Raw genomic sequence first — 18,764 nt, forward strand, 5'->3', positions numbered from 1 at the left:
TTTCAAGCTGAGATGATTAATCTATTCAGAGATACCAGGGTATTTAGTAAGTAAGGGGTCTGAGTGAGGAAAAATGGGCAATAAAATCCCAAACCCATGTCTTGCTGTAAATCATTTGTTGCTGCCATAATTTGTGTCGGTACTGCAGATTTTGTGTGCTCTGTTGTAAGCTGCTAGTCCTCTGCAGCTCTTGACAACATAAACAATTATTTATTATACAAACGTCAATGGATAATCCTGCTATATATTCCATATCCAATACCAGCAGTAAGTGACATTGATCATTTATTGCTTTTTCAAGACAGATAATCAATGAATGTGGAACACAAATGCAAAAATAAAAACATCAATACACTTTTATGATCAGCAAGCACCTATTCCTCCCAATCAAATCATTTTAGCTATTTCGTAATTTTTTGTTTTGATTTTTAACATGGCCTCATTCCAGGAACCCACGTACTGGTAAGGATGACCTTGGTTCCCACAATCAAGTCAATTGCCTCTTTTCTCCCAACCTAAGGAACGAATAATCAACTCAACTTGGAAGGAGAAACCCAGGATATGAAATTTCCACCTTATTTGAACTATGACCGCATGCCCACACCTTGCACTTCAATGGCAGTGCTTTTACTAGGCGAGACACACTTTTCAATGATTTGCGTAGTCATTGTAAATCCATTAGTTAGAGTTACTGTACATGGCCCTGTGCAACAATTAATGTGTTTTTCATAAATTCATTTAATAAATAATGTTTACTTCTAAGTTATAGGTTTTACTGTACAAAGTTACCAGGTAAATATTTTCCTTATGGACAAAAATTTGTATTTAACAGTTTGTTTTCTATAAAAGAGTTCGCTTCCGCTTTAAGAAAACCTTCATAATTTGACCTTTTTAGGTATAATGTACAGTAACCGCATCAAACCTCTTACCATTTCTTTGAGCCTAATTTCATAGCAGGCAAGTTTATACAATTGTATAAAATAGGCTATCTAATGGGCAATGACATGCTATCACATGCCCAGTCAAAAGTAGAAATTAAAAGCCAAATATTTTTGCTTAAGTTTTAATAGCTGATGATGTGATGTGCACATCAGAACTAAAAGAAAAAGGGTCAGAAAAGATTAAGAATGACATAAGCCGATAGCATTATCAGTCTTTGAGGTTATGTTAAAACCCTCTACATTTTGTACATTTAAAAAGTGTTTTGTTTTACTAAGGCATGTGCTGAAAATCTATTTTAAAAGAATGTCTAATATTTAAAATTCAAATTTAATTTCAGTTGAATTAATTGAACATGTAATACTGCATCATGGTTAAATAGTTCTTATTTGCCATGTTTCAAATATTATAAAAGAACATCAAGCAATCCAGTGACAAATTAACAGGAATTCCTGAAAATGGCTGCTGTTGTGAGAATGTTCTTGTGTTCTAGGTATAGGATTTGTTTTAAAACCAAGTTACTTCTACTAACCTTTGAATTACTTAAATAAAAGTTGGTTGCTGGACTGCAGATTGCAAGGAATACCAGGTTATTAACAGCAACTACTGTATAAAACTATATCTACAGAAATATAACTGTTCATATTGGGGAAACATGTACTTTTCCAGTTTACAGTACACCCTGTCTTTCGGATCCTTAAATGTTATGAAAGCTTTACAGCAATTTTCTGTTCCTTTTTAGTTAGTCTTTGGGCTTCTTTCTCTATCTTCTTCCTTTGCTGTTCCAAAGCTCTTTTCTCCCTCTCGGCCATTTTCTGCTGCCTGTAAGGAAGTATTAAAAAATGTCAAAATAAAAACTAGAATGGGGTGGATTTTTTTTATCATGCTATTGGAACTGTCAATGTATAATATAGGTGTTTACTAAATATGAAGACATCCATGCACTTTTTGACCATGTCTCACAAACCACAAATCAGTTTAAAAGGTTATGTTTATTTTTTACCCGTGAAGATGTTCTGATATTTTCTGTGTATGCGTTTACAACATTACTAAGTCAGTACCTCAAATTTACAGCAAACATTTCTTGACTGTTGTTGGTTTCTGTATTCAAAAGAGTTAACCCTTTGCTGTCCATTGTCGGACCTGGTCCGACATTGCAATTATTCCTATCAGGTCCATTGTCGGACCCTGTCCGACATCATTATAGAAACGCAAAAAACGGGGTTTAGTAGTTTTTTTCTCCGGAAAAAGCTGAGAAAACCATTCAATGGCCGAGTGGGAACGACAGGAGCCGAGACAAGTCTAAAAAAGGCTCATATCCCATGAATAAGTAAAGTAAACAAGCTGGCTGAACACGGACATTTGCAGAGCTTTTTTGAGATGTTATAGTAATAAAATAATGACTTGGATCGCATTATTGAGGAGTTTGGTGATAAAACGAGTGATCAGGAGATGATTGATCGGTATGTACGACTACTATTATTATTATTTATTTCTTACATAGGTGAAAGCTATAGCGAACGAAAGGGTGGGGCGGGGCTGGAGATGCCTAGTGAGTGCTTTGTTGATATGCAGGGCCATTTAAACCCGTTTGACTGTGAAAAAAAATACTTTTAAACAGCGCGTATAAAATTAACTGCGCGTGTGAAAATTAATTAGACCTGGCGTGCCTGACGCGCGATTAATAAATGGACCGCAAAGGGTTAAGGTACTGGAATCTGTGCATTTGATAGATTCTGTAACATATGTAAGCTGTGTTTTTTTTTTTTTTTTTAATATATTGAATATAATATAATATTTAAAAAAAGGGGTCGTTTAAAAAGGTAGTTTATTCACTTTGTGCCCACAGGACCAGCACAGGTACATCTCAATAGTGAAGCACAAATACAAAAGAGACATTTACTAAGATAAAAAATAAGTAATAAAATAATAATGAATACTGGTTAATCAACTAATGCCCATAAATTAACCGATCAAAAATTTTAGAATCAAGTGGCAGTCCTAATTTCAATATATACTTTGGTGTCCATCACAGATGAAGTTTTTTATTTTTTATTTTTAGCATTATGTTTCAAGGAAGGAAGGAAAACTGATTGCACCTGGTGCACCACATCCCCAGAACGCACAGACAGAAGCTTCCCTGGCTACAGTGCTGCTCCAAGTGGTTTCTATGACAACTGTAAAATTTCCATAAGAATATCATTTTTTTTGTAAATGCCCAGAAAGAACATCACAGTAGTTATATTTGGTTATATTTTTGCACACCTAAAATCGATTTTTATTTTATAATTTATTTATTATTTCTTAAATCACTGTCCTCTCGATGCGATGTTAAAACTATTTGCTTATTTAGGGCTTTGCTCAGAAAATACTAACCTGGGTTGTCAGTATACATCAGAATGGAATATAAAGAGTGTGTATGTATGTATATATGGTTTAAATGCTGACACCTGCATAGCATTTACATGTTCATAAAAATGTACTAAAAGCACATCCCTAGTATTTACTGTTAATAGGCAGTTAATTAAAAAGAGTGGGGGACTTCACGTATATTACCGTTACAGCCACCAATGAGAAATAACGGTAAATTATTTTTCAATGCTAGGTCTGTTTATATAAAGCATCTATATATCTATATCTATATCTATATCTATATCTATATCTATATCTATATCTATATATATCTATATATATCTATATATATCTATATATATATATATATATATATATATATATATATATATATATAGTATGAATTATGAAGTATGTAAATGCATCCAAAAACTATTTTTTAAATGTTGCACTCCTTCATTACAGCAACGGCTTCTTGGCATATTAAACAAACAGCTCTTTCTTTAACTTCGGTAAAAAATAGCTCTCACCCCATTTGTCTTGAAATTGCCTCTTTTCTGTACGCCACTTTCTTTTTTTTGACCAACCACTGTCCATTCTGAAACTATCGTACTCTCGCTCACAACGCACATATGCGCAGCGCGATCTTACACACTCTGACAACACGTGACATTAGCAGTCAGAGAAATTCTATTGAGAGGCTTGGTGGTTGAAAGAAAACGAAAAGCTACGAGAGTGAGAAAAGAAATAAATTAATAAAAAAGAGAGCATTGCGTTCCAAAACGGAACTAGGTCTTGTTTTGTGTACTGTTTATTTTGTGTATATATTGTTTACCTGCCGAAATAAAAGTTCAGGTACGCCCTGTTAAAACTCATTGACTGCGTCTGCTATTGTAAATACGTGTGCTATGTTAAGATTCACTCGTCACAAACCTCACTCATTCACAAAAAAACACTTCAATTTTTTTTGTCGTCCACTTTCAAAGCGGCAGCAAACAAATAGCATTTTTGTGTTATATACTTCCAAACCAGAAACTATTTTTTGTTTTTGTTTTAATGTGCTTTATTCAAAATTAATTTTGTATTGGTACCCTTCCGCAGGCCAAATCAAGTACGACCACGGGCCAAATTTGGCCCGCGGGCCATAGTTTGGGCGGCCCTGTTCTATGGTTTCTTGTCTAGTTTACTCAAGAATGTTTCCTCCCATTTGCCTATATACGTGCTTGCAAAATGCATACCTAATTTTGAGCCTATTGCTGTGCCATCATGGTGTTTGTAACTACTATTTCCAAATGTAAACTAAATAGTTTTCTAAAACTATTTTCATCATATTTCTTCCGTAGGTATCACGTTCGTATCTACTCTATTTTCCAGTGCCTCTTTACATGCTTCTAAAGTTTCATGCCTGGGAACACTGAGGTGCAGGAATTTTACATCCATGCAAAATAAAATGCTATTCTATGGAAGTTTAACCTTTACATTATTAATCCTTAGGTAAGCTTTCAACATGTGGCTGCATCTGCCTTTCAGCTATTTCCGCAATAAAACATATGTTGGGTTATCAATTGTGCTAATAATCATTTGCATTGGGTGTTTTTCTTTGTGCATTTTTGGGTTACCTCTAACCAAACCTGTTCTTGGATTTTGCGGAAGCATGTAATTTTCTTTTTTTTTTTTTAATTCTTTCGATACAAAGCGGTTTTTATATAAAATCGGTCTGCCAAATTTCTTACTTTTACTATGCCGTTACTATTATTAGTTTTTACTTCTTCACATGTATTTATATATTGCAATTCAGTCCCTACTGCTTTTATATAATCATCTTTGTTCATTACTACCACCCCAGAACCTTTATCTGCTGGTTTTATAATAATACTATCACCCTTTAGTAATTAATTTAGTGCTGCTGCTTCTTCATTCGTAGTTAAATTTAGTTTACCTTTACTTCTTAGGCCTGTTACTATTTCATTTCTAACTACTTTAATATACATGTCTAACCATCTGTTTCTTCCCTCTGGAGGAGTCCAATGGTGCTTTCTTTTAATTTGTATTCCATGTTCACACACATATTCTGATGCTGTGTGTGTGTCATTATAAAAGTATTCCACTAGCCTCATTCGTCTTTCCCATTCTTTTAATTCTGTTATTAACTTATCTGTATTTATGTATCTTCTTGTCGGAACAAACTTGAGCCCCTTGCACAGTAATGCTTTCTTTGAAGCTGTTAATGTTTTATAAGATAAAATGAAATACCGTCTCCACTTTCATGACCCTTCGTGATCTTCTCTTTGTTTGTTTTAACTTTCATATTTTTACTTTTGTACTGTTAGTTACTTCTTCAGTACTAATATTATTTGATCCTTGTCCTAAATCCCTATTTTGCATTCTCTTTTTTTTGTGTGTAAATATATATTTTTTTATCACGATTCTGATTCCTTGCAGTTAATATATTTGATATGTATTTATTGCTATTACATTTAATTAAATTATTATTTTTATGTACAGATTAATTGGTTCTGGTACATGGAACTGAAGTTTCATTTCCTTCATATTTAAAAGCATTCCTGACCTACAACATTTAAGTAAACATGCATTGGTCTATTTATAATATCTACAGCTGCAACAACTTCTGCCTCTGTAGCCCAGGTCTCTCTGCCACCATGGCTTAATTAAATTTTATCAATGTGTCCTTTATAATCCTCATCAAGGTAACATTTGTATCTATTTTCATTTCTGCTCATGTGTTCAGTAATATTCCCCTTACTAATCCATGATCGTCTTGTGTTTCACACAAAATTCTACTCAAGCACCTAAAAAAGCAATTACAATCTTTCTCAATCTTTAATATTTTATTCCCATATTCATCATTGTGGCACTGATCTTCTACTACCATATCAAGATGTATATTTAATTACTTTTAAATATCTATCATTGGGTATTTGACTCTTGGGTATATTATTACTTGGCATATTTGAGAAATATTTTAGGACATTTAAGATTTCCTGTCATTTAAATACCTTTGTCTATTTCTTGAAATATTCCACTTTTGTTATTTCTCTTATTTCTGATGGCAATAGTTTACAACATTATCCATCTGTTATTTTTTTTTAATTTCAAAACTAATTTCCCCATATTCTTCTAATTGATGTTCTCTTCGCTTCCTGCTTTACTAACAATGTTTCTTTAAGGAAGTTATTTACATTATTTCTTTATGAATCATTTGTCGTCATGTTTATAGCTAATTTTACCTGAAATCCGAAAGGTATAACATCGCTATTTAAACATCTATCGAAAAAGTTACTGTGAGAGGTATACTTAGCTCTCTGTTCAGCTAATCTCTTCATTTTGTGTAATATTGGCATGGCCATCCTGGACTGTTGTTGAAATCCGGGCCTCTATATATATTTATATACACACATACATACACACAGTGCACTCTGTTTATAAGAATCACATCCGCCCCAGATGAGTTGATTCTTATAAGCGGTTGATTCTTAAAAGCGGACCGATACGATTACAATTAGCAAAAGCGCCTCCGTGCATCAACAGTTTAAATACAGTATACAAATGTCAACAGTGCTCAATCACTGAGGGCAATACATCAAAACAAGTCCTTGTGTGTAAGCAACTTGTTATATGATCACAGTTACATTTACCTCAAGGCTGCAGAATCCTATTTTACTATAGTACACTTGAGAAGCAATCGTCTCCTGAGGGTGCCTAGTTTAACTGCCGTGTGGTGTTACATGTAATGGCCTTTGAATTAAAATGACATTACAGTATTTTACTGTCAGGACTACCACTGTATTTAAGCATCTGTGGCTTGCTTTTTTTCAGTTGTGATGCAGATCAGATCTCAGTTTTTCACTGTCTCAGTGGTCCTTTACTTAGTGCAGTAGTTCCAACATACAAATGAAAACTGTACTAAACATGAACTGCCATTCAGTCCAAAAGCTTACAGAACAAATGTCAAGGGAAAACAGCCTTCCACCTATGGGAACATTGGGGAATGGGGTCCACAAGTCTGTGGTAATTGCAACTTTTTCTCCCTTTGAAAGTTTTGTATATACAGTTGCATCACAATTTTCTTAAGTTTTTCCAGACTCGCTGTTATTGTTGTATGGGTCGGCACAGTATTGGGATAATCGTACATCGACTTCAAAACTGCTGCATTCACGATTCACACGCACTGTCCTCATAGGGGATAACGTGATCACGCCAAATGTTCGGCCAAATCTATAACAAATGTTGTTATGGATGTTTGCTTTTTATTGCCTTCAGTAACTCCATCCACAATAATTCTGAATGTTTCATTTCAAACTGTGTTTTTGTGGTATGGCAATTTTGTTGTGCATAATTATTTAAATACCACAGTTTTCTCGCCTGGTTCCTCAAAATACTTCCAAACGTGGCTTCCTTTGTTTAGAGATGCCATTTTAAATATAGACCCAACTCAGAAAAAAACCCTGGTCCTTAACGTTATTTAACCCCACCGTGGAATTGATACCATACCACGCCTACTACAGACATAAACACATAAAGTGCACCAAGAAGCGCCAGATCGACCAAGAATAAAACCCGCCCCAGTGTCAATCTTTCTGTTGCACCAATTAGAAAAGCTACTTGGAGGCAATTGCCAAACCCCTTCCTTTTTATAATATCCACCCTTACTGTGGCACTAGAGCAGTCTGATACGCGACAGACTACTGATGATAAATTACTAAAATTAATGAATAAAAAAACATGCATTTGGGGACATTTGTTACGTGACCTGTTATACGTCTAGCATATTATTGAAGGTTTTACCACTTCTTTAGAGTTTATACGTTTAAAATTCCCATCCCTAATAAATGACCGATCAAATTATGAAACCTCAATAACCCGACAACATGCTAAATATAATTTATTTCTAAATGCATTTACATTTACCAGGTCTTGAAGGCAAATTCTCCATCACCCATAATTCTTTGAATAGGACAGTTCAGAAAAAAAAAAACATAATGTGTTATTTTTAAGCAAAAACTTCTTCCTACTCTACCTAATTGTTTTTAGTCAAGTAGAAAACATATTAAGAGGGCTGAGGACACAGAACCAAACAGCACTATTGATGAATAAATATGTCATCACCATGCCCACATAACTGCTTGTATTTTATTAACACTTAAATGCCATCTGCTGACCATTTTATGTCATTACATCTTATCAGTTGCAATATATTGTCAGAATCTATCATTGTACCTGGACTGAAAACTAGTAAAATGAAAAAATCAAGCAAGTATGTCAGTGACAAACATCCCGCTATGGCCATAAATTAGAGCACACAAATTGCAAATCGTCATGTCTGACACACAGATAGGTGGACGATGTTTCCAAACACCCCATATTATGATACTCTCACTACCCTAAAGCAAGTTTCATCCCATTTGGAGAAGTGGTTCCCTGGATCTGTTGCTCTCAACAACAGTCCCCTGGACACCAACAGTTCAAGTTATGCATCCCTGGGTGGAATAATCATTGTTATAATAAAGACACCCCTTACCAAAGAGTAGAGCCCTCTTCTTTTGGTTCCTGTGCTGAATTAGAGTAGTTGGTGCTGAGTAATTAAGGAGTGTTTAAAGCTGGGTAGCAGAACGTTATGAAAATTTGAAGGGTTAGCCCTGGTTAGTATTTTCTAAGCAAAGAAGCCCTAAATAAGCAAACAACATTACTCTAACTTCATAAACAAACTATCTTGGCTATTTAATCCAACCAAATATTTATACATATATAATTAACAACATGTATAGGTTAGGCTTAATATTTTTATTTCACTTAAATCTGATAAGAGAATCAATTAGGTGTGCAAAAAAATAACGAACTAAAAAATTGCCACCTAAAAATCACTGACTGTGCCTCATTAGGACTTACTATACTATTACTACGGTAGGTTTGGTTTTAACATAGGCACATTACTCTAATGCCAAAAATTTTATATAAAATACAATATCAAGGAGAAAACTAAATATGATGCCAAACAAAATGCTAGTAGTTATAAAAGTACACGTCTATTTTTGTTTTTCGCTATTCTACTTTTTTGAATGCAACTGTTCATTTTAATATTTTTTTTTTTAACACAACAATACTCACCATCACAACTGTTGCATGAAACTGCAGTGTAATAATAAAGCACCTCTGCACTTAAGCATTTGTATGTCAGCTGACAACAGCCAATATCCCATCACGCCTTTCTTCTTAAAGGTATACAGCCTCTATATAGGAACCCCCAATATCTCACACAAGCAACTGGGTACATTTTGTTATGATATCACAACAAAAGGAATACGCTTTTTTTTTTTGGTGCATATGTAAAGCTATATATCACCTTACAGTACAATAATACGACAACAAATGGATTGAATGATAATACCAGAAAATAATCTTAATATTTTTTTAATAAAATTAGCCGGCACAAATATAGTATTAGGCAGTGGATTGTGCCAATCGTCAGCTTATTTTGACCCCCTGAATTCATTGTCACTAGTTTTACTTTGAAAATATATATATATATATATATATATATTTTTTTTTTTTTTGCAGTCATTTAAAGTTTTAGCCTCTTGAAGTGCTTAACACAGAAAATCTGCTCCTTCAACTCTCTGATTGGTTAAATGTTGTGTCAAGATGTAACACAGCTGTCATGTGGTTCCAAGATTTTTTTTTCATCCAGCAACGCCCAAGGGATCTAGTCTGCTATAAGCGCAATCAATCCTTATTGTTAAAGGCACAGTAGCATCTGTAAAACGGGCGGATCGGGTTTTTTCAGCTGGGCGGCGACAGCCACTCTGCCGGGCGACCTGCCTGGCTGAAAAGACCTGGGGAGAACCCTGTTTTAGTTTAACCTTTGTATGATTAGCAGGCTCATCCTGTCATTTATTTTGACAATATAATAATGTTCCTGTTGGCTACAAAAAAATTATAGGATAGAAAAAAATATATCTTCGGGTCCTGAGCAAATTATTCTGCAGCCCTGGTTTAAAGCTATGGATGAACTTCCAGAACAATCATGAAAGGAAAATATAAATACCTTAATACATCTTCAGCTTCCCAAGTAGCGTTAGACTCATCTTCCCAGGCATTTGAATTTTCTTGCCAATTACCTAAATCCCCCAGCTCTGCCTACAGAGCAAAAAAATACAAACCAATAATCCAATTATCATATCACATTCAGAAAGCACTCCATTAATGTAATATTCAATTAAGCAGTGTGGTTCAGGTGAAAAATAACAACCATAACACAAAATAACTGACCACAATTGAACAGACCCTGGGACAAAAAAAAAAAAAAAAAACACATTCAAAAGCATAAGTGACAGTGTTCCTGTTAGAAACATATCACTGCTCACTGTCCGATTCCCTCATTCGAGAAAGTCATGTCATATGACTTTGCTTGCCCACCGAGGGGTGTTCGCTTAGTCTACAGTGATCTGGTGTTTTGAGTTGGAGGGGGAAAAAAAAAAAAAAAAATAGAATTCTGATACTTACAGATGGCGCATTAAAAGGAATGTCCTGTGTAACAGCGAGTCTGCTAGAAAACCCTGTATTGCCATCTGGTAAAGTGAAATTTAATGGTTCCCTCTTCTTGAGGACAATCTGGAAGAAAAAAAAAATATATATATATATATATCCTCATCACATCATCAAGCAAACTTGTTTTTAAATGCAGTAAAAAATTAGCTAAAAACGTAATCACATTTTTAAATGATTTGACCAATCCATGATAAGAGAGTAAGCAGTATACTGACAATATATTTATATATTATCACTCACTCTCCCATCATGGAATGTCGTTTAATGCACTTTTACAACTGGGTAGTGTTGTCAGTCTTCTGTTTTTCAACAAAGCCAATAGGGACAAAATTCTTGAAATCAGCAGGATCCTCCAAAACGGAGGTCTTGCATCAAAGCATGATATATTCCAGGTCCATTTCTGTGTTGCAATCACTTTCTAGCCCATGTAAGATTTTTTTTTTTCTTTTTTACATCTACCGTAAAAATCGTTTTATAGATTGCATTGGCGTAAAAGTTATTGTATGTGGTACTGGTAGTCGCTCCCCCCTTTTTAGGGCCCCCAAACCATGCCTAGAAAATCGACTTATACAACGTTTTTACAGTACATCTTTTTAGAATAAATGTCATTACAAGAACAACTGCTGAAAATGTTTACAGTAAACAGACAGTCTTTGAAATCCCAGTGTGGTGTGGCATGATCAGCAACATTAATTTAGATGCCATTTTTTGATTGCCAAGTCAAATTCACAAAAATCGCTTGTGTATCTCTGGCTAGTGTTTCATAGTACTCAAACAACCACTACTAACATTTCAACAAACTTACTTTTTGTGTTTTCCTGATTGTTGGTGTCATGTCTTTGAAATAATCAGGCTCATCTGATTCAACATCATTTTGCTGAGAGACTACACTACCATTGCCTCCTTCAATCTTAATACTTGTGGGAGCTTCTTCATCCCAAGAACTCCATTCTTCCACCTCTGGCTACAAATACAAAATACCAGAAAATGTTGACTATACATTATTATTCTCATTCTTCTTCTTCTTCTTCTTCTTATTATTATTATTATTCTTATTATTTTTAAAAGCTTAGTAAAATGTCACCTGTTTGGGAACAGAATAATCCACTGTAGTTGGAAGGGTTATCTGATCTCCACTTAGCTTTCTTGGTCTTCCAGACCTGAAGGTAAATCAGAGAGAACTGTACATGCAACACAAAGTTAAAGGAAAAAAAACTACAAAGTGCACACTATACATATTATATATTTTTTTTATCTATCTAGCTATCTATCTAGCTATCTATCTAGCTATCTATCTAGCTATCTATCTAGCTATATATAAATTTATCAGGACGTTTCAGACTGCAAGTACTTCTTCAGCTGGATGGAAAAAGCTAGATAAATCCAACAACATTTTTACTTACCTGCATATCAATCTTTTAAAGAAAGAGAGCACTGTTGCAAGGCATGTGCAAATTTTGAATAAACGGAACTGGGTGACAGCCATAGTGGATCATATACCTGTGGTAAAGAAAAATATCAATGTTAAAAACATCTTTGCTCATCCATAAAATGCAGATGCTGATGCAGAATATTTTTCCACGGATGCCCCGAAGATGGGGTACTTAAGATTTTAGAAAGGGCAGCAGAGAGATATGGAGCAGGCCATAATAGTGAAGAACTAATAGAATTTGGCTAAGGCACTGATGCAAACAATAGATCCTTGTTTTTCTTTTTGATGACCACAGCAAAGCTAAGGTTTTCCTGCCTCACCAACAACACAGCACTCCTAAAAATCACATTTTGTTTTTAAACATAATTTCCTTCAGCATTCAATATCATGTTCCTTGGAGATCCCGCCCATTATTAGCTAATCCATTACCTAAAACATAAAAAATTGCTTATCCAGTGGGCCATCAGGAACAGAAAAATAATTACTGGTGAAAAAATGCATTGTATTCCTTATTCCAGGGCTCGGGAATTTTGGGTAACTTTTGGGGGGGGGGGGGGGGGGGTGTTGTAGGCACCATTGGTGCCTGTAACACAAAAAATCTGCCACACGTGCCGTTAACAAAATGCCCTGAAAACTTAAAATAAATAGAATTATATCATGAAGGGCTAAAATGCAGCAAAAAGCTAAATATTTTTTAAATAAAAGCAAAAGTGAAAAGGTTACCGTATGAAGCTTAAAAAAAGTTATCTTTGTGACCCAATGTTGCCAATCCAATCACAGGGTGCACTAAAGTTTTGAGTCAACACAGACAATTTTGTTTTGTCTGTTGCATCTTCTTTAGTAGCCACATCTACCCCAGTTATATTCAGTTATATTGTTTACTGTCTGAGGATGATTTAATTGTGCAGCAGCTTCCCTGGTTACATGATGAGCTGATGTTTCTTCACCCAAAGAACCAGGCACGGTAATTTTAGACATTACCATAATGAAAAACAGTAAATATAGCTCAAGTTTTGTAATAAAGCTGTGCCGGCTGTTGCAGTTGCTCAAACCGGCCGTTTTAAACAGTGAAATGCTGAGGAAAAAAAATAAATAGGGAATTAAATGTACTATACCTTTACTTGATCACTGTAGAAAAAACTGCCATTCCCTAAAAAGAATGGTTTAGAAATATCTAAAATATATGACTATATGCTTGCTGTGGTGTATTTAATATTGTAAATAACAGAACAAATTCACTGAAACTAACTTTTTTTACTGAAAAAATAAAAATGGTTACACGGAAACATAAGAGCTGTCTGCATTACATGTTCTCAAATGAGGACTTTTTCTTATATTACAAATAATGCAGTGACCAATTCCATACACTAAAATATAAACAGGCAGAGTTCATTGCAGCCACCAGCTGCATAGATTAACCATTTAGGAAAACGAGGTAACAAACAAGTGAGTACAAAGAAACATTAAGCAACTCTTTCGTATCACGTTAGCATCTTAGCAAGTTGTTGTATTTTAACACTTGAATATGATAGCAAGCAACTTCCTTCTGAAGTGGCACGCAACAATTTGATTTGGTGACCAATTTTTAAAATTTTTTTATAAGTTTGGCTGGGGCCCTGTAGTCAGATAAAGTATAATTTCAGCATGGTCAATGTTTAAGATAACTTATTGTTACAAACCATACAGTCTTGATATTTTGTTCAGTTTGCCCGATGTTTTTTACAGATGCTTTTAGTTTAAATTTGTAAGTTAATTTTTGGACTTGGCATGCAATCCACAGAAGGGTAAGAGCATGTACATAACCAGACATTTTTGGAAGTAAAAATGCTTTAAAATGAAAAAGTTATCTGTGTTGCATCATTGCCTTTAGTAATAAAATCAGACTACCATCTACTAAATGTGTTACAGTACAGTGAAATATGAATATGGTAAAAAATGGTGACAGAACAGAAGTCAAACAAGATGAAGTTTGTTCAAAGACACCTAAAATGTCACACAAAATGCAATGGCAGCGCATAGAGGTAGAATGTTATTTTCTGTTTTGGAAGTGATGTACTATTGACAATTTTAATGCTGTAGTTGGCTGTGTTTATCATAAATACACTTCACAAATCTGCAAAAAATATATTTAAAATAATACATTATAATGATGGCTCCAAAGACAAATGCACTACACTTAAACGTGCACATAAGTTTCAGGGCAATTTATTATTATTTAATTATTTAGTAGACACTTTCCTAATCACTCGGCATATTGCATTAAAAACATCCACGATTTATTCATTGAACATATAATTTAGAAACATTTCCTAGCACACATTACAGTAACATCGTTTTATAATGAAACACAAAATATAAATTCCCGCATGCAGTATATATATATATATATATATATATATATATATATATATATATATATATATATATATATTTCATTTGAATTGTAGAACATATCTATGCGACACTGAACACCGAAATTAATCAAGGGCCAGTTTCAGTGTCACATGGGGGTACTCACCATTAATATCGCACTTGTAGTGCACTGTCCTAAATATATTTATTTACCCACCAGACGTGGCTCTGTGAATTCAGCAAAGCTAACTGATTTCCACTCTTTATCTGCTTCAAAAATTAAACATTGTCTAGCAAGTTTCATGTCTGTGACGTGTGGAATCTGCACCCATGTATTTATAATTCGGCTACCTTGTTTTATTTCCCATTTCTGTCACTGTAAAACCAGAGTCCACTGACTAGTGGCTGCCATCTTTACGCTTTCAGGAAGTGGAAGCGCAAACAAGCGTAGGACCCTCGTTTGAGCACTATTTGTGTGCCTGAAATTTGGTACGCCACACATGCAGTCCAAATGCGATATATATATATATATATATATATATATATATATATATATATATATATATATATATATATATATATATATATATATATATATATATATATTTCAAAGTTATATATGTTCGCTAAAAGAAACAATTGGATGTCTTAATCGAGTAATTAAATAAAAGTCATACATGCAAGACGACTTTGGGAAAGGACCTCATTTGAAGTTAATCAATGGCACAGCTGACCAAAAAGTTGTTCAAGTGGCTACAGTTGCAGAACAGGTACGGGATTAGTGTGAGTAGGTTTCGTACAGGGTGTACATATATATATATATATATATATATATATATATATATATATATATATATATATATATATATATATATATTTGCACTCTGTTTATTTAAATGTTATACCCTTGATGGCATAGGTGGAGAATATGGTGGCAAGCATTAATTGAGCTCGCTGCTCTGTACTAGGCTAGGGCAACACCGTTATATTAAAGAATAATAGATTTGTAAAAAAGCGAAAAGTTGACTTTAATTTAAGATCGCGGGTCAGTGTTGAGTCTCTTGGCCCCCCAACCGTGACTCATGCAATAAAGAATGGTTTTGATTAAATATTTTAACACTGCTGGAAAAGTTCTCGATCCTAGATACCTGTCGGAAATATTTGCAATACAATATAATATAAGTTTATGCGCATGTACTAGTGCTGGTTTTGTAATCGCTTAAGTAAGAAATGTAAAAAAGTGTTCTTCCAATTAATATTATTTTTAAAATGGACATACAAAACAATATCAGCATAGGCAGCAAGGTATCATAAAATACTGCCATACTGTACTTGTTTTACTGTCAAAATACATCGTAAACACAATTTCAGAATGCTTTGGTTTTGGAACTAGGATTAGGATTAAGTAATTAGAATTTGTATTCCAATAAGGTCCTGGGTGATTTTGGTATATCAACCTTTTAATTGTAGGTATTTTCGGGCAGTCCCAAATGTGATGTAAGTAATCCCCAGTTTGGTTACAGCCTCCCCAACAGTCTGGTGTATAATTTCTATTTATCTTATTTAACTGGGATAATAAAATAAGATGCATCTCCTTCAGTCTGTTGTAAATGAAACCTGCATGTCCTTATTTCCAGGTTTCCCTCCACATCTCATCTGTAGTATCCACCTCAGACCCCAAGATGTAAGACCATTGTGTCACATTGAAAAATGTACATGGTTGTTTGGTTATTATTATTATTATTATTATTATTATTATTATTATTATTATTATTATTATTATTATTATTATTATTATTGTTGTTATTATTATTAAAGTAATATCATTCATATTTTGTAATGCTTCTTAAATAAGAACAAGATCATCTGAAAACTGATTATTTATAGACTTTACAATCAGCACTTGGATATCTGTTACCCAGATACACTTCAGTCATGTTTTACCGCCCTTGTCGTCATCATGATCAGGGTGCCGTGTCCTTGACGATCATTTTCCGCCCTTGTATTAAGAATACAAGCTACAGTAATGTAAAAGTTAATCATTAAACAGTTTTAGATAGTGTGATGCATTTTTTTTTTTATCTGTGATGTTTAGTTGATTTTGTGCATTTTTATTTGCAAGTAACTGTAACATTAGGGCCTTATCGAGCACTGTATTCTGCAATTTGGAATAATGACTTTGGATAATGTTTTAATTCTGGAAGCTGGTGGTGTTGTTTTTTTTAATCTATTGCTAAATTGCACTGCCTTCTGTGCATGGGTAACATTTTGATTTCATTTTGCTGTTGGGTCGATAACAGGGATTTCTACATACTGCTACAATACTTACCGGATTTAAAGGTCGGCCAGTGTGTCATCAACTCACCGTGCACCAGCGACCCCTGTAGTCTGGCCGGGCGCCTGCGGGCTTGCCTGTAAGCTGCCCAGAGCTGCATTGTCCTCTGTAGCTTTGAGGTGGCTGCATGGTGAGTCTGCAGTGTGAAAAGAAGCTGTCGGCTGACGGCACACGCTTCGGGGGACAGCGTGTGTTGGTCTTCGCCGCTCCCGAGTCAGCGCAGGGGATGTTTGCGGTGAGCTGAGCCTAAATAATAAAAAAGCATAACAAAAAAGAAAAGAAAGTCTGGACATGTATATAAAATTGAAAGAGATAGCTCTTTGTTTTAAACATAAGAAATATCAAAACACAAAGGAATTCTATAATCCCTGAGACCATGCCATTTGTCTCCATTCCTCTCAAACTCAGACTGGGGAACAACAGCCCCTATCCCACTGCTAACCATATTTAGCACTTTTAAGCTGGTTTAAAGGCAACTAATATGTTTTAAAGGGTTTAATGTGGACAGGGCCTAAATTGTTTGGTTACAGTTAGCAGCGCAATGGACTGTCAGATTTAATACGATAGTATCCCACCATGCACTATGTTTACAACCTTGCAAATATGAAACCCATGCGCACAGAAGAAATAGCGCTGCTTAGCATGAACATTATGGGTTTGTTTCGTAACAAGGTATCGGCGATGGAGAAGGCAGCAACGGTCTCACCATAGGCAAGCCATAAATATGACCACGTCACTCCACGATCCACCATTGTACAACATAAGCCTAAAAATGGTACAGCAGTATCAATAGTCATTCTCAACTCCTTCAGGCACCCGAGTACTGTATTTGTAATGTCCTTGGGCTAAAACATATCAGAAAGGATTTTGGGATATTGTAAGATACGCAAAAAATGTAGTTCGGTATTACCGCGTCCACACTTCTGATAAACCACACTACCTGATGCAATCTCATTTGAAACCGGACTCGAGACTACCTCCTGAGGTGGTCTGGAGTCCGGTTCTCGAGTACGGTATTAAATGCTGCGTAGTGTGGACGCAAACCATATTTAGCACTTTTAAGTTGGTTTAAAGGCATAGTGTGGACAGGGTCTTAGTAACGATTTTTTTAACTAACTTTAAGTGAAACCAAACACAACCCACTTGTGTACACAGAAATATGCATACAATCTTTGTTTTAAATGTGTGGTAAATATGAAAAATGTAATTAATTTAGCAGTTTTATTTTTTTCACATTTTCAAATTTTAATAAAGTAACCGGTGAGGGGAAACATTTGTCACGTTAGCCTAGCTATCCCCATAACGTTTATTTAGAACTTAAGCCTAATTCTAAACTTCAAGATTTTTAGTCATATGGTGCAAATGGGGTAAAAGCCAGTCCTGTTTCCTGCATAAGATAAATAAATAAAAAAATAAAAAAATAAATAAATAAATAAATAAATAAAAATTCTCCTTCTTCTTCTTCTTCTTAATTAGTAATTTAGCAGACACTTTTAATTGCTTATGGTGAAACTCCAAACCTGCATGTACAATAAGTTAAAAACACTCAGCAAGACACTGCCTTCTATTATTTTCAAATACCTTTCCTTCATTGTCTACAATTTCCTATCCTCCCATTTATATATGCATTGAAACTGTAAGGGAGTTTTACATATGTTATATCATGTAATTACATGGTCATGGCATGCCACAGGTGAATACGAAGGTTATGTTGATCCACCTGAGATGGGCCATTGATAATATTCTGTATTGTGTGACACATACTGTAAAAAGGCATTCAGCCATTCA

At 34.6% G+C, this 18,764-nt stretch overlaps 1 protein-coding gene across 2 annotated transcripts; it reads right to left on the bottom strand.

Annotated features, from left to right (window-relative positions):
- Window positions 1-268: 268 nt before the first annotated feature.
- On the bottom strand, window positions 269-15,095 carry LOC117400646 (receptor-binding cancer antigen expressed on SiSo cells). Of its 2 annotated transcripts, none has more exons than XM_059022386.1 (7): window positions 14,993-15,095; window positions 12,261-12,357; window positions 11,942-12,017; window positions 11,663-11,821; window positions 10,813-10,920; window positions 10,355-10,446; window positions 269-1,761 (listed from the first exon to the last, which is right to left on the bottom strand). In XM_059022386.1, the coding sequence occupies exons 2-7, from the start codon at window positions 12,341-12,343 to the stop codon at window positions 1,644-1,646; spliced, it is 636 nt and encodes a 211-aa protein (XP_058878369.1). In that variant the 5' UTR covers window positions 12,344-12,357; window positions 14,993-15,095; the 3' UTR covers window positions 269-1,643. The 2 variants fall into 2 exon arrangements, with proteins under 2 accessions (XP_058878369.1, XP_058878368.1); XM_059022385.1 differs by having other exon boundaries at window positions 14,808-15,088.
- Window positions 15,096-18,764: the final 3,669 nt, after the last annotated feature.

This window comes from Acipenser ruthenus, chromosome 4, assembly GCF_902713425.1.
Source record: "Acipenser ruthenus chromosome 4, fAciRut3.2 maternal haplotype, whole genome shotgun sequence".
Lineage (NCBI taxonomy): Eukaryota > Metazoa > Chordata > Actinopteri > Acipenseriformes > Acipenseridae > Acipenser > Acipenser ruthenus.

Excerpts from the sequence above, each read along its gene's own strand:
- LOC117400646 (XM_059022386.1), bottom strand. The coding sequence starts at position 12,343 with ATGGCTGTCACCCAGTTCCGTTTATTCAAAATTTGCACATGCCTTGCA. Across the intron at positions 10,447-10,812 it reads TTCCTTTTAATGCGCCATCT|GCAGAGCTGGGGGATTTAGG; the intron begins GTAAGTATCAGA and ends TTTGCTCTGTAG. Across the intron at positions 1,762-10,354 it reads GAAGCTGAAGATGTATTAAG|GCAGCAGAAAATGGCCGAGA; the intron begins GTATTTATATTT and ends ACTTCCTTACAG.